Raw genomic sequence first — 15,855 nt, forward strand, 5'->3', positions numbered from 1 at the left:
TGTGTACTGTTGTATCCTGTAGCAACTGATAACAAAAGCATTTGTATATGAAATAACAAATAAGAATAGAACAGTTGTCATGTGAGTATGCAGTGTTTTTAGACTTGGTCAGACGATCAAAGATTCAGGCTGTTCGGGCTCACATAGAATATTAATGCTTCTTTATCCTCTGTTTAAAATAAGCTTAATTAGACAGCAGCCATACTATTTTCACCTTTGGAAATTTTGCCCCTCCTTTAGGTGACTCTATTTGAGTGGACCGGTGATAAGTAGGTTACACCAAAAATCCCCGATGACAACCTTCTCTGTTTCTACTTATTAGCCTGCCTGGGGGCATTTGCTAGAACAGCTGCTAACACGATACAGTGTAGAGTGATTTCTTACTCGTAGTGCTGAAAGTGGCAGTGGCAGTAATTGATGAATGCCAGAGCTGTGGAAAAATCACCCTCAATCCAAACAAATATTTTGCTGTTTCTCCCATAATCTGTCCTGGAAATTTTGAAAAACCAGAGTGTTTCCTATATTTGTAATATGTTGAGCAGATTTCAACGACGACTGTCACTGAGCACAAGACTCAGTTCTTACAGGTAAAACACCTCCTCCCAGGCACAACGGTTCAAGCAGGGCAGGAGACCCTTGTCTCCCATGGCTTATGGTGCATCCCCCTTCTTTCCTGCATGTGTATATAGAGTATAGATAATGTGCTGTCTTGTTTGGCTTTGGCAGGTTTTTAGAGCTAAATAATAAGTTAAATATGTTAAGATTCAGCATTTTTACTAAGACAACACATGGCTTTTGTAATTTGGTTTCCTGCAGCTTTGCTGGCCAACAAATATAATATGGTAGTGTAACCTTTGTGGATATGTGCTGCTCAATGTTGTGTTGCATTCAAGTCATTTAAAATGTAGGTGTAAGTGCTTGCCTTGGGTTTGTCTTTCATTCATTTACATTTCAGCAGGCGTAACCTTAGTATACAAAATCTCCATTGTCCAAATAGAATAAATCATTGATGATTAAATAATTTCACTAACTCGAGGTGAGTAATTAGAGCAGTGGGAATCCTGCTTCATATTGAAAATATCAGATCATTGTCCAGTCGACACATTTGCATTGAAGTGTAATTAAATATCTAGAAGTTTGCTTTTTGAAAGTATCACCAGTCCTTTTGCTTTCCCTGTCGTTTTCCTTCCTGGCAATTCCCCCTACCGTAATCAATAAAACGAGATCCATGTGTTAGTTTGGTCTTTAATTGTATTCTTCTGTCCTCTCCCAGTCTGGCTTGCCCACCAGGAAAGTAAGGAAGAAGGTCAAGGTGGATACTTCCAAGTTCATGACTCCATACCTGGCCCATAGCCAGAAGATGCTGGAGCAGTTCAGCCACGTAAGAAACAAGTTTGAGTTTTTATTTGCATGTATATATACACATTTATTTGACTTTTTACTTGCTTTTACTTGTTGGTTGTTTTCCTGCTTTGTATGACATTAATTACTTACTTAAATTTTATGACCGTTGTCCCTGACAGAATAAGTATCGCCAGGCTTATGAAATGTCCAAAGGGACACCTCCTGCCATCGTTACTGATACGCCTGAAATGATTCGTATCAGGAAGGCCCAGGAGCAGCTTAGCGAGGTACTCTTTAAGATATGATGAATACACTATAAAACATAAAAATATGCCTCTGGTCTCAAATATGATTGGATCTTGCTTTACTGAGGAATAATTTGAAATAACACGCATTATCTTCAGGTTAAATACCGTATGGAGGGAAACAAAGCTCGGACAACCAGCTTGTACGACGGTGAAGCAAGAGAGATTGCCCACGTCAAGCATGTATCTGAGCTGATCAGCAAGGTAAGTTACCCAAATCTCCCAACATACAAAGAGAATGAATAAATATGACGTTAATGCTGATTGTATAACACAAATGCTGTTGTTATCTCTTATAGGTTCTGTACAGACAGAAGTGGGATGAGACCAAGGACAGGTACCTGCTGCCTCCTGATGCTCCTGAGCTGGTTCAGGCTGTGAAGAATGCTGCTAACTACAGCAAAGTAAGTCCAGTGTAGCATTCAAGGGCTGACTTTTAAGTCCAAAGTTTTAAAAAAAAATTCCAAATTACATAATTGCATAATTTAACAATTCTATAATATCTGTTAAAATGTTTTATATTCACGTAGTAAGTGATAACGTTACACCTTGTTCAGAAACTTTATACTGAGGCCTGGGATGAAGATAAGACCATGTACTACCCCTACAGTGACAGTCCTGAGCTCCGTAGGGTGGCCAAGGCTCAGGAGGTCCTTAGTGATGTAAGTAAAATTTATTATCTATATCTGTCGTGTTATTCAGACTTTCAATGTGTGTTTGTGGTTATTATATCTGCAAAAAACAAAAACAAAAAAAACACTGTATTGAGCCAGCCTCTGCTTTAATGTGTCTGTTTTGATATGTCTTATAATATGATATATACTATATTATAAGTTGTTAATTCTTCAAATCTATACATTTTAACTATCTCTGCATCATTAAATTGCTTTTTGAAAGAACAAAAACATTTTATACAGACAAATAAAATTACGCAAATTATAACATAGAATTACACCACCTAGAGCTTTCTATTTTAGACAGTTACTAGTGTTATTTCTTGTAGTGTTACAAGACAATTGACAATTACCACACTGTTAATTACAAAACACGTATGGTGTGTGTAAAGATGTTGAAATGTTCCTCTCAGTGTCCACTTGTTTGTGCTGACTCGGATGTGTCATACATCACAGTTTAACTTACATTTAGGACAATTTACAATTAGAGCCCAACTGATATGAGATATACAGAAGAGGACTAGGGTCACTGGGGAAAAAAAGTGGGCACATTATTTTTTTTTTTCTTTTCCAGAATTCTGAGGAAAATGTCAGAATTCTGAGATTAACCTCAGAATTCTGACTTTTTTTCTCAGAATTCTGAATATTTTCTCAGAATTTTGACTTTTTTCTTGGAATTCTAACTTTTTTCTCAGAATTTTTTTTTCTTAGAATTCTGACTTTTTTCTTAGAATTCTGACTTTTTTCTTAGAATTCTGAGATTAGTCAGAATTCTGATTTTTTTTTGCAGAATTCTGACTTTTTTCTCGGAATTCTGACTTTTTTCTTGGAATTCTGAGATTAAAGTCAGAATTCTGAGATTAGTCAGAATTCTGACTTTTTTCACAGAATTATTTTTTCTTAGAATTCTGACTTTTTTCTTAGAATTCTGAGATTAGTCAGAATTCTGTTTTTCCCCCTCAGAATTCTGACTTTTTTTCTCAGAATCTTGACTTTTTTTCTCAGAATTCTGACTTTTTTTCTTAGAATTCTGACTTTTTTCACAGAATCATTTTTTCTTAGAATTCTGACTTTTTTCTTAGAATTCTGAGATTAGTCAGAATTCTGTTTTTTTCCCCTCAGAATTCTGACTTTTTTCTCAGAATTTTGACTTTTTTTCTCAGAATTCTGACTTTTTTTCTTAGAATTCTGACTTTTTTCACAGAATTCTGAGATTAAAGTCAGCATTCTCACTTTTCTTCTTAGAATTCTGACTTTTTTCACAGAATTCTGACTTTTCTCTTAGAATTCTGACTTTAATCTCAGAATTCTGAGTTTTTTCTCAGAATTCCAACTTTAATCTCAGAATTCTAGAAAAGAAGAAAAAAAGACATGCCCGCTCCCCCCCCCTCTCTTAGAATTCTGACTTTAATCTCAGAATTCTGAGTTTTTTCTCAGAATTCCAACTTTAATCTCAGAATTCTAGAAAAGAAGAAAAAAAGACATGCCCGCTCCCCCCCCCCTCTCTTAGAATTCTGACTTTAATCTCAGAATTCTGACTTTTTTCTTAGAATTCTGAGATTAGTCAGAATTCTGTTTTTCCCCCTCAGAATTCTGACTTTTTTTCTCAGAATCTTGACTTTTTTTCTCAGAATTCTGACTTTTTTTCTTAGAATTCTGACTTTTTTCACAGAATCATTTTTTCTTAGAATTCTGACTTTTTTCTTAGAATTCTGAGATTAGTCAGAATTCTGTTTTTTTCCCCTCAGAATTCTGACTTTTTTCTCAGAATTTTGACTTTTTTTCTCAGAATTCTGACTTTTTTCACAGAATTCTGAGATTAAAGTCAGCATTCTCACTTTTCTTCTTAGAATTCTGACTTTTTTCACAGAATGCTGACTTTAATCTCAGAATTCTAGAAAAGAAGAAAAAAAGACATGCCCGCTCCCCCCCCCCCCCCCGGTTGCCCTAATCCTCTTCCGTACTAATCCTCTTCCGTACAGATAGGATCACAAAGTATCGATCTGATACTTTTTGACCTTATCCTCTATCAGTGACGATGATACTTGGTGATGACCAAGATTTAAGAATCGGCCAGTATTTTTTTCTTTCAGACACAGGAAAAAATTTTCTCCAACATTCGTTGTGTGTTGTTACATATGAGTTGTTATTAAGATAATATGTGACTGCAGTTTAAAGATAATAATATTTTAGTGCCATGACAAGTCGCGTAACAAAACCTTACGCTCTGCTCAGATCAGCTGGTTGGTGTGATTGTGCTGTTCCAAACACGTTGCTAACAAGGAAGTTGCAGAGCGCCCTCTGGTGATAAGATAGAAAAGACTCAAAACTCGTAATATCGTTGGAGGGTGTTTCCTCCATCTCTTAATGTTTTAATTTGATTATATCGGTAAATACCTAATATTGAAAATTATATATCGTGCATGGTGCTATATCAGGTCAAGCTCTTATTACAGCTGTTATCTGTACGTCTCCTTCCTCTTGGGTTCTGTGTTGTTAAACTTTTTTCCCGATGCATGGAAATTACCAGTCTATTTAGGTAGAGGCAAACTGTGCATGAAAGTCAGGTATTGATGTTGACGAATTGAGCGTCTTAGTAAATGTTAACTCCTGTTGTGATTGACAGGTTCACTATAAGAAGGGCCACCATGAGCGCAAGGCTAAGTATACTTCCTTGCCTGATCCTCCTGAATTGGAGCTGGCCAAGAGAGTGTCCCAACAGCGCAGTGATGTAAGTAACAATTTTAAATCAAACAAAAACCAATATCACTGAGGTAGATATACTGATGAATTTTTCTTGTCATTAAGCTATAAATATACATAGATCAGATATTTAAGTCCACAAACTCTTACTGAAAGCAATGTTCAGTGCTTTCAGTTAATAAGAGTAGAGGAGTATGCACTACAGACAGTGAGCAGTGATTGGGGCAGTGCAGTTTTAGTTTAGATCAAAATCCAAAATACCATAAATTCAATATGAGACCAGTACACAATTATTTAATCCATTGTATAGTCTATCCATCTATCTGTATAGTGCATCTGTTTTCGCTAGACTCATCAACTTTTCTAGGATTAACAGTGTTCATCCCCTAACTAGACATGGGAGTAATAAATATCTTTGCTTATTTTAGAGTCAGAAAACTGGGCCTTGCACAGTGTAAGCACTGAAGCAGGAGCCCCAGACACCAACCAACCCTGAGAAAGGGATCAGTCCACCTGCTCTCTGATATTAGTAGCAACACTAAGCTGGGTGGGAGAGGCTAACAATGACAGGAATTCCAATCATTCCTAATGTGTTTATATAAACATATGAGATTTATTCATTTGTCCTTTAATAAAAAAAAAACCTTCTTATGTTAATTGCCATCTTTTCCTCACAGCTTAAGTACAAGGAAGATTACAATAAAAATGTAAAGGGTCAGTGGTGTGAGACTCCTTACTTCGACGTGGCGACTGCCAGGGTGGCAATGGAGAACCTCAGCGACGTAAGAATTCACTATTTAAAGGAAAGGATTTCAGATTTCTGCTTTTCTTTGTCCTTTTTCTGTACATAACTGTTGTGTGTTTTCCTTTCAGAGAAGATACACGCAACATTATGAGAATACAAAAGACCAAATTTATTTCATGCAAACAGAAACACCCACTTATGATGCAAACAAGAAGGCTCGTATTGCTGCTAGTGAGGTAAGCGCGAAAACACGCACAAACACAAAGGTAACACAGTATTTTTATAGGCCCGATCTCATGCGGAAGACACGACAGAGAGTTGACCCATGTCTCAGAGCAGTGTGTGAGTCAAGAGACTCAGTCCACTCTGACGCAGGGATACACTGTATTGTGCCCACACTGCATGACTGAGAGATCCACATTTGGTTTACTGTCACCATGCACATTACTTTACTAGCACGCAGGAATAAAATGCGAGTCTGTGTGACAAAGCTTTTCAGTTGCTCTGCACCTCATAGCCACCCACACGTTCACACACAGGGGAAACATGCATCGTTTTCAAGAAATGCGAAAGACACACTTCTTAGCTGGCCAACCAACTGTGCCATCATTTTGAACCATGTGAACACACCTCATTATCACACTTTCCTCTCTTTTTTTACTCACAGTGATCTGTTTCTGTCTTTAGGTCCAATACAAGAAGGAGTATGAGAAGAAAAAAGCACAGTCTGACTACAACACGCTCCCCGCCACAGAGAATCCTCTATTGAGGCAGCTCAGATATGCTGGCACTATCCTCAGTGATGTAGGTGTTTAAAAAGCCCTGTGCAGAAAGTTTATTTTTCTTCTGTGACAAAAGATAGACCTTTTGCCTTTTCAGGAAAACTAAATTATAAAATCTTAGGCGGTTGTTTAATTATTGCTTAAATTACCGGGCCAATTGCCCTGTTATTGTTGGGATAGAGTCCAGCCCCTCCCCACGACCCTGAATTGGATAAGTGGAAGTGAAATACATAGTGTTTGCTTGTTGTTTGCAATTACTCTCCTGTAGTTTTTCCTGTACCACAAGTATGTATGTAGCTGCTCATATATTTTTTTTATCGTTGTTTGACTTTGTTTTGTTTTTGCCATTTCCTTTCCAGAAAGTATATAAGGCTAGCTATGAGAAATCCAGGGGTTTCAGCATCAACTACTGTGACACGCCCAAGTTTCAGATGGACTCAGTACTTAAGCAGTTCTCTGATGTAAGAGAGCTCGTTGAGTTAAAATTTCTTTGAATATGAACCACTTATGTTTCTCTTTTAACACACGTTTTGATTTTCTTTTAGGCACATTACAAAAATAAGTATGAAAATGAGGTGAAGGGCCACTACATTGGAAGCTATGAGGACCTTTATATGCTTCACTGCCAGAAAGTCGAGGAAATGAAAAATGAGGTTTGTGCATTAAAAAATTTGAGCATGTATTAATATATTCCTCATCAAGCCTTTCCTCATAACACAATATTTACTTTTTGTATTTCACAGCAACTATATAAATCTGATTATGAAGACATTAAAACTAGATGCTTCTTTCCTCAAACACTTACGCCTGAATACGAAGCTGGGAAGAAACTTCATCAATGCAACGATGTGAGTAGTCGCTGATTATAAAACTGTTCTTTGCAATAAAATGGATCCAGGTTCTTTTTGGATTTCTTATATGTATATGGACAATTATTATTTTTGTTTTGATCCTTTGGTTTTCAGAAAGTTTACCGGCAACATCCAGACACAGTGAAATTTACACAAGTGGTGGATTCACCAGTTCAAGTTCAAGCCGCCATCAACGCCAAACAGCTAAGTGACGTATGTACCTTTTTTGGACCACTTCCTCTTGGTGCTAATGTAGGAAAGTCTAGAATTTAAACTGGTACAGTAAAGCTAACAAACACGCACTGAACATTTAGGTGATACCTGCATATAATAGTAACATTAATGTGACTATTTTGTTTTCTCGGTGTCCATTTATGGCCTGGAATTCTTGCAATCACCAGCTTGTGTCAATCCAATTCTCCTAGATATGCAGATCACCTTTAAATTTGCTCAATCATCTATGAAGCCCAGCTGTCTTTCTATGGGCGCCATGGAAACTGGAGAGCCATTTCTCTGTAGTATAAATAGAAACAAGCATTCAGTTGGCCCAGAATAAACCCTGTGATCAGACAGGGGTTGGGGAGGTGGAGAAAGCAACTGTCACCATCTCTGAGCCCTGATAGCACACTACTGCCCTCCAGTGACAGAAAGTCAAATAACAGCTTATCAGAAAATATACCCTGAGCAGTACTGACACAATAATATTACCATTTTGTTCTTCTGCAGTTAAACTACAAGGCAAAGTACGAGGAAATAAAAATGAAGAACAGTCTACCCCCAGACTACCCCTTCTTCATTCAGTCCAGAGTTAACGCTTTTAACCTCAGTGATGTAAGTAACTGTGATATTTGCATATCTCTAAAATTTAACTCGTATCAGCTTTGATTTCTCATACTGTCGATTTCAATTTCCTGAATGGCACACTTTCTTCTTGCAGAACTGCTATAAGTATGATTGGGAGAAAACCAAAGCGAAAAAGTTTGAGATCAAAGGGGATACCATCTCAATCCTTGCTGCCCGTGCTCACACAAACGCCATCAGTGATGTAAGTATCCTACTTCAACAACTGCTTCAACAGATAAATTACCTGCAGTACCTGTTATGTATTCTAATCCATGATAAATTCTGTTCATTACTAGGTTAAATATAAAAAGGAGTATGAGAAGAACAAGGGAAAGATGGTTGGAGCCCTCAGTATTAACGACGATCCGAAGATGCTGCACTCTGTCCATCTGGCCAAAATCCAGAGTGATGTAAGTTATTAGTTGATGTCATATTTTTAATAAATATTAATTTATGGGGGTTAAAAAGAAGGGCAACTGAGTAATCTCTTGTTTATATCTTCACAGCGTGAATACAAAAAAGACTATGAAAAAGTAAAGACCAAGTATCATACACCACTGGATATGTTGTCAGTCACCTTGGCTAAGAAATCCCAGGCAATTTCCAGCATGGCTGGTTACAGGAGCATCAGCACCAACTATTTCCTTCCACCTGACAGCGTCCTGCTGGATCTGGCCAAGAAAGCCAACGTTATCCAGAGTGATGTAAGTCCAAACAGACTTTAGAGACTCCAACTGCTCAGTTTTGCTAAAGTTCTGCTTTTTTCATCATAATATGAAAACATGTCCTGATGTGCTATTGTGGGCTTAAATATTCATCAACATTTGTTTTGGTTTTGTGTGTTTCTCTGCACCAAAGAATGAGTATAAGGCTGACTACAACAGCTACACCAAAGGTACTCCATGGGTCCCATATGGCTCATTGGAAGTGGAAAAGGCTAAGAAAGCTGCAGAGATCCTCAATGAGGTATGTGTGCAACATGGCTTCTTTACATCTGCTCTCATGGTAATAACAAAATGCATATTTCAGAGCTGATAGGTCATTAAAATAATAATATTTATTTACTCTTTTCCTTCAGAAAAAATACAGAACACACCCAGACAAGATCCCATTCACATCTATCGACGACCACCCCATCATGATGCAGGCCAAAGTCAACCAGCTTCAGAGGAGCGATGTGAGTCAAGTGTCACTGTTCATACTGGAGAACGAATTCCTTCTGCATTTTTCCAAGATCCCTTTTAGGAAGATTCTTGTTTGCTCTTACTTTCTTTTAATTTCTGCTCTGTTACATTTATTCTTTTATAGCTGTTCTACAAGCGAGGTCTAGAGGAGATCCATCAGAAGTACTCTCTGCCCCCGGATGTCCCAGAGTTCCTTCAGGCCAAGTGCAATGCCTACAACATCAGCAAGGTGACGAATGCACATAAAAAAAGCAAAATAAATAAAATATTTTTTCAACTCACTTTTAAAACTTATATAACTGTATATCGCCACAGTATGTGTGTGCATCTGTTCATGTTTGCGTAAAGCTATAATGGATACATGCCTTAAACATTGTTTATATGTTTTATGTGATTTCAGAATTACTACAAGTTTGCTTGGCAGGAGCTGATTGCTAAGGGTTATGACCTGAAGCCTGATGCCATCCCTATTGTTGCTGCCAAAGCTGCCAGACATGCTGCCAGTGATGTAAGTTTTCTGAAAGACCAAATTTGCTGCACTTTTTAAATAATTGTTACATATAAAAAACTAGAGAAGCTCCATGTGCTTTAACTCCTAGGTCCAGTACAAAAAGGCTTATGAGAAGGCGAGAGGCCACCATGTTGGCTTCCGCAGCCTCCAGGACGATCCTCTGCTGGTTCACTACATGGAGGTGGCCAGAATGCAGAGTGACAAGAACTACAAGAAGGACTACCACAAGGCCAAGCTGAAGTATCACACCCCAGTGGACATGCTCAGTGTGGTTCAGGCTAAACATGCTTCAGCAGTGCAGACCTACATTGGCTACAAGCAGCACCACCATAAATACTTTCTTCTCCCTGATGCTATGGGTCTGCAACTTGCTCGCACCATGAACTACAATTCCAGCGATGTATGTTATTAACAATGCTTGTGACTTAATAGCAATATAAACCGTATGGACTCTCTAAAAATGGTATTTGGTCTGACAATAGTTTCTTGTTTTCTGGGTTTTTTTCTATTTCTCAGCACAACTACAAGATGGATTATGAGACCTCGGTCAAGGGTATTGGCTGGGTTCCAATTGGTTCTCTGGAGGTTGAAAAAGCCAAAACGGCAGCAGCAGCTCTGAATGAGAAAAAGTACAGACAGCACCCTCAAACCATCAAGTTCACCAGTGCTACTGACTCCATGAGCATGGAGCTGGCTAAGACCAATGCTAAGATCATGAATGTGGTGAGAAGGACAAAACAAAATAATGACTTATGCTACATATCTAAAATTTAGTCCTTTTCAGAGAAGAAATAAATTCTTGCCTTCACTGTAATTACACAGAAAGAGTACAAAGCCAGCGGAGAGAAGTTCATGCACACTTACAATCTCCCTCCTGATGCCCCCCAATTTCTGCAAGCTAGATACAATGCTGCCAACATCAGCCAGGTTAGCTGCAGATTGATTTAAGCACATATGAAACATACAAAGAAATTTAATTGTGAATGTTTTTGTAACAATATCGCTGATTATCTTTTTGTTTAGAATTATTACACTTATTCTCACCGCCAAGATCTGCTCAAAGGACATCACATGAAAGAGGATTCCATTCCCATCGTAGCAGCCAAAACTTCAAGAAACATTGCCAGCAATGTAAGCTGGAATTATGCTTTTCATAATAATTTTTAAATGTTAATACATTTAATAATATTACTTATATTGCATTTTATTTAATACAGTACAAGTATAAGCTGGCCTATGAGAAAGAAAAGGGCCACCACGTTGGCTTCCGCAGCCTCCAGGATGATCCTCTGCTGGTTCACTATATGCAAGTGGCAAAGATGCAGAGTGACAAGAACTACAAGAAGGACTACCACAAGGCCAAGCTGAAGTATCACACCCCAGTGGATATGCTCAGTGTGGCTCATGCCAAGCAGGCTTCTGCTGTTCAGACAATGGCTGGATACAAGAAGATCCCCCACAGCTTCTTGCTTCTTCCTGACAACATGCACCTGCGGCTGTGTCGCAACATGATGGAGATTCAGAGTGACGTGTGTATTCTTTTCATCTTATTATCTTTATATATTGGTCTCATCCTGGAACAACATATATAGCATTACATATATGTATATATTTGATTATGACCTTTGATTAATTTAGATTTTCTCTAAATACCCACAGAATGTCTACAAGTCAGATTACAACAGCTACTCTAAAGGTATAGGATGGGTCCCTATTGGTTCTCTGGATGTTGAAAAAGCCAAAACCGCTAAAGCTGCACTGGATGAAAGAAATTACCGCCAGCACCCCAGTAATTTCAAATATACAAGCAAGACCGATGCCATGAACATGACTCTGGCTATGGCCAACACTAAACAGATGGACATCGTAAGAATCCCTTTTCTTAACAGAAGATACTTATGTAGAGATTCTTTAAACATTCACTGTTGTTTCTTTTTTCTGACTAGACTACATACAAAGCTTCTGGAGAGAAGTTCATGCACACCTACCATCTGCCATCTGACTGCCCCGAGTTTCTCCAGGCTAAGTTTAATGCCCAGACTATTAGCGAGGTTAGAGCACAAATTATTTAACTGAATATGCAAGTTGAAGCAATAGCAATTTCCTGAGGTTCAAGGTGTATATGAGCATAGTTGTGCAAAAAGTTGTTGTAACACTTTGCTGTTTATTTGCAGAGTCATTACAGGCACAAGTGGGTGGAAGACATTGCCAAGGGATATGACATGAAGCCTGATGCTATTCCCATCCTGCATGCCAAGCACGGCAGGCATATTGCCAGCAATGTATGTAATAAATGCATGTAATAAATTTAACTAAATTTAACTGTAAAAAAGAAAGAATCAACACATCACTTTTTCTTTTTTTTTTTCTTTAGGTCCAGTACAAAAAGGCTTATGAGAAGGCGAGAGGTCACCATGTTGGCTTCCGCAGCCTCCAGGACGATCCTCTGCTGGTTCACTACATGGAGGTGGCCAGAATGCAGAGTGACAAGAACTACAAGAAGGACTACCACAAGGCCAAGCTGAAGTATCATACCCCAGTGGACATGCTCAGTGTGGCTCATGCCAAGCAGGCTTCTGCTGTTCAGACAATGGCTGGATACAAGAAGATCCCTCACAGCTACTTGCTTCTCCCTGACAACATGCACCTGCGGCTGTGTCGAACCATGAACCTCCAGTCAAGTGATGTAAGTAGCAAAGATAGTCATATGTATGCCATTTTAAAAAAATAATAAAAACCAGATTTGAACTACAAAAGATCATTTATCTTTACTTTGGAACTAATTTGCGTCATGACTTTTTTTTCCAGAATGATTACAAATCTGACTGGAATAACTTTGTCAAAGGCACTGGATGGGTCCCTATTGGCTCGCTTACTGTTGAAACTGCCAAGGTTGGCGGTCAGATTCAGAGTGAAAATAAGTACCGCACTCATCCATCAAATTTCAAGTTTAGCAAACTGATGGACTCCATGGACTTGGCTTTGGCTAGTGCCAACAACCAGATCATGAACAAGGTGCAGTATTTTAAGATGTGTTGTATAGGGTCTCAAAATAGAGATAGTCTTGTTTGTGATAAAAATTGTGATTGACCCCTTTCACTGATTTCTTGACCTACAGAAAGCATACACCGCAGCCTGGGAGAAGGACAAAGTGACCACCCATGTCATGCCAGACGCTCCTGAGATTCTGCTGGCGAAGGCTAATGCTCTGAACATGAGCAATGTAAGGCATTACAAATTATATTTATTATTATTTATTCAATTATTTATATGATTTAACATCTATATCTTATCTAACCATTATGCTGTAAGCCATGGCTATATAATATATGTATGATCCTTAACTGTAGCGTGACCTTTCTGTCATTGTATATGTTTTCACAGAAACTTTACAAAGCTGGTGTTGTGGAGATGGCTAATAAAGGCTACAACCTCAAAGCAGATGCTATCCCCATTCTGGCTGCCAAGGCTGGCACCACCATTGCCAGCAACGTAAGTAGACAATAAAGCAAATCTAGCAAGTTAAGAAGTTTATTTCCTACAGCCCATTACAGATGCTGACCAAGTGCACATTTATTGTTACAGTACAAGTACAAATTGGCTTATGAGAAGGCGAGAGGTCACCATGTTGGCTTCCGCAGCCTCCAGGATGATCCTCTGCTGGTTCACTACATGCAAGTGGCAAAGATGCAGAGTGACAAGAACTACAAGAAGGACTACCACAAGGCCAAGCTGAAGTATCACACCCCAGTGGACATGCTCAGTGTGGTCCATGCCAAGCAGGCTTCTGCTGCTCAGACTATGGCTGGATACAGACACATTCAGCACACTAATGCTCTCCTGCCTGATGCCATAAACCTGGAACTTGCTCGTAACATGCAGTTTATTGCCAGTGATGTATGTATAACAATTTGAATAGATAACAATTTTACACAGTTACTGCCCTTATTGTGCATAGCTGTGAAAAAACAATTGTGTATTCCCCTCAGAACCAGTACAAGAGTGAGTATGAGCACTGCATCAAAGGAATAGGATGGGTCCCTATTGGATCACTTTCAGTTGAGACTGCTAAAGTTGGCGGTCAAATTCTTAGTGAAAAGAAATACCGCACTCATCCATCCAACCTCAAGTACAGCAAGCTGATGGACTCCATGGACTTGACTCTGGCTACTGCCAACAATCAGATCATGAACAAGGTGAAATCTTTTAACTTTAATTGGAGAACAAAGCCACACAATATTGTCAAAAACATTGTTCAGAACTGACACTAATATTTGATTTTTCTAATGATTTTTTCTTGCAGAAAGCATACACTGCTGCATGGGAAAAGGACAAACTGACTGTTCATATTATGCCAGATGCTCCTGAGATTCTCCTTGCAAAGGCTAATGCCCTCAATATGAGCAATGTAAGGGGAATCCGTCAAATTAATAAACCTGCTGAGTCTTGTTATTTATTAGGCTGTTAATAATGCAAATCACTTACCTTAGTCATATGTAATTTCAGAAACTTTACAAAGCTGGTGTTGTGGAGATGGCTAATAAAGGCTACAACCTCAAAGCAGATGCTATCCCCATTCTGGCTGCCAAGGCTGGCACCACCATTGCCAGCAACGTAAGTAGAAAATAAAGTAAATGTAGCAAGTCAAGGGGTTTATTTCCTACAGCCCATCACACATGCTGACCAAGTGTGTATTTATTATTACAGTACAAGTACAAATTGGCTTATGAGAAGGCGAGAGGCCACCATGTTGGCTTCCGCAGCCTCCAGGACGATCCTCTGCTGGTTCACTACATGGAGTTGGCAAAGATGCAGAGTGACAAGAACTACAAGAAGGACTACCACAAGGCCAAGCTGAAGTATCACTCCCCAGTGGACATGCTCAGTGTGGTCCATGCCAAGCAGGCTTCTGCTGCTCAGACTATGGCTGGATACAGACACATTCAGCACACTAATGCTCTCCTGCCTGATGCCATGAACCTGGAACTTGCTCGTAACATGCAGTTTATTGCCAGTGATGTATGTGTAAAAGTTTGAACAGATAACAATTTTACACAATTGCTACCACTGTGAAATAAACATTTGTGTATTCCCCGCAGAACCAGTACAAGAGTGAGTATGAGCACTACATCAAAGGAATAGGATGGGTCCCTATTGGATCGCTGGATGTTGAGAAAGTAAAATCAGCAGGGAAGGCCCTCAATGAGAAACTGTATCGTCAGCCTCCTACCAACTTCAAATTCACCAAAGATATGCACTCTATGGACTTGACACTGGCCACTACCAACAACCAGATTATGGATAAGGTACAGAAGAGAATCTGTCATGAACAGTGTTGGGGAGTAACCGAATACATGTACCGCCGTTACGTATTTAAAATACAAAATATGAGTAACTGTATTCTGTTACAGTTACCGTTTAAAAAGGTGGTATTCAGAATACAGTTACTTTGTTGAAATGAATGGATTACACGGCAGTCTTTTCCTGTTTCATAAGACTATGAACTCTATATTTCTGGTAATTCCACGCTGGTGGAAACCCAAACAAAACACGCATTAAGAGCCTCTAATGCCCGTGTCTCAATCTCGCGGCACATGTTACCATTTACTACAGTTCGGAGCCGCGGACCTGTTTTATATATGCGCGGAACAGTTTTCTATACAAGATCGCTGCAATAAGTGCAGCCTTACCTAATGTCCACCTACTGTTACTCATTTTATATCAAGATTTAAAAATCTAGTTGGTATTGGTATGGCGAGTAACCTTCAGTAATAGTAACACAGCAATAGTTCATTCATGTAGTTGTAAAAAGCATGATAATATATTAAGTAATCCAAAGTAATCAGAATACTTTACTCTCATTGAGTAACGTAACGGAATACATTACAAAATACATTTTGGGGCATGTAATCT

General features: G+C 38.8%; 1 protein-coding gene across 16 annotated transcripts in view; it reads left to right on the plus strand.

Moving 5' to 3' along the window:
- neb (nebulin) overlaps positions 1 to 15,855 on the plus strand; it is a 61,133-nt gene that overhangs the window by 3,522 nt on the left and 41,756 nt on the right. For 15 of the 16 annotated variants that reach the window (XM_085435210.1, XM_085435209.1, XM_085435195.1 and 12 more), the window contains exons 4-43: positions 543 to 587; positions 1,274 to 1,381; positions 1,524 to 1,631; positions 1,749 to 1,853; positions 1,949 to 2,053; positions 2,207 to 2,311; positions 4,950 to 5,054; positions 5,704 to 5,808; positions 5,900 to 6,007; positions 6,459 to 6,575; positions 6,913 to 7,014; positions 7,099 to 7,206; positions 7,297 to 7,401; positions 7,519 to 7,617; positions 8,131 to 8,235; positions 8,342 to 8,449; positions 8,544 to 8,657; positions 8,754 to 8,951; positions 9,106 to 9,213; positions 9,326 to 9,424; positions 9,556 to 9,660; positions 9,832 to 9,939; positions 10,031 to 10,342; positions 10,459 to 10,665; positions 10,765 to 10,869; positions 10,966 to 11,073; positions 11,160 to 11,471; positions 11,602 to 11,808; positions 11,889 to 11,993; positions 12,117 to 12,224; positions 12,317 to 12,628; positions 12,751 to 12,957; positions 13,061 to 13,165; positions 13,327 to 13,434; positions 13,528 to 13,839; positions 13,932 to 14,138; positions 14,246 to 14,350; positions 14,449 to 14,556; positions 14,650 to 14,961; positions 15,042 to 15,248. In XM_085435210.1, coding sequence (XP_085291336.1) covers positions 543 to 587; positions 1,274 to 1,381; positions 1,524 to 1,631; positions 1,749 to 1,853; positions 1,949 to 2,053; positions 2,207 to 2,311; positions 4,950 to 5,054; positions 5,704 to 5,808; positions 5,900 to 6,007; positions 6,459 to 6,575; positions 6,913 to 7,014; positions 7,099 to 7,206; positions 7,297 to 7,401; positions 7,519 to 7,617; positions 8,131 to 8,235; positions 8,342 to 8,449; positions 8,544 to 8,657; positions 8,754 to 8,951; positions 9,106 to 9,213; positions 9,326 to 9,424; positions 9,556 to 9,660; positions 9,832 to 9,939; positions 10,031 to 10,342; positions 10,459 to 10,665; positions 10,765 to 10,869; positions 10,966 to 11,073; positions 11,160 to 11,471; positions 11,602 to 11,808; positions 11,889 to 11,993; positions 12,117 to 12,224; positions 12,317 to 12,628; positions 12,751 to 12,957; positions 13,061 to 13,165; positions 13,327 to 13,434; positions 13,528 to 13,839; positions 13,932 to 14,138; positions 14,246 to 14,350; positions 14,449 to 14,556; positions 14,650 to 14,961; positions 15,042 to 15,248 — 5,817 coding nt within the window. The remainder of the gene's footprint in view (positions 1 to 542; positions 588 to 1,273; positions 1,382 to 1,523; positions 1,632 to 1,748; positions 1,854 to 1,948; positions 2,054 to 2,206; positions 2,312 to 4,949; positions 5,055 to 5,703; positions 5,809 to 5,899; positions 6,008 to 6,458; positions 6,576 to 6,912; positions 7,015 to 7,098; positions 7,207 to 7,296; positions 7,402 to 7,518; positions 7,618 to 8,130; positions 8,236 to 8,341; positions 8,450 to 8,543; positions 8,658 to 8,753; positions 8,952 to 9,105; positions 9,214 to 9,325; positions 9,425 to 9,555; positions 9,661 to 9,831; positions 9,940 to 10,030; positions 10,343 to 10,458; positions 10,666 to 10,764; positions 10,870 to 10,965; positions 11,074 to 11,159; positions 11,472 to 11,601; positions 11,809 to 11,888; positions 11,994 to 12,116; positions 12,225 to 12,316; positions 12,629 to 12,750; positions 12,958 to 13,060; positions 13,166 to 13,326; positions 13,435 to 13,527; positions 13,840 to 13,931; positions 14,139 to 14,245; positions 14,351 to 14,448; positions 14,557 to 14,649; positions 14,962 to 15,041; positions 15,249 to 15,855) is intronic. The other variant, XM_085435196.1, reaches the window with a different exon arrangement.

The sequence above is a fragment of the Copadichromis virginalis genome, linkage group LG16 (assembly GCF_057382275.1).
Source record: "Copadichromis virginalis isolate Kocher_CV1m ecotype Utaka linkage group LG16, C_Virginalis_male_GT1.1, whole genome shotgun sequence".
Classification (NCBI taxonomy): domain Eukaryota; kingdom Metazoa; phylum Chordata; class Actinopteri; order Cichliformes; family Cichlidae; genus Copadichromis; species Copadichromis virginalis.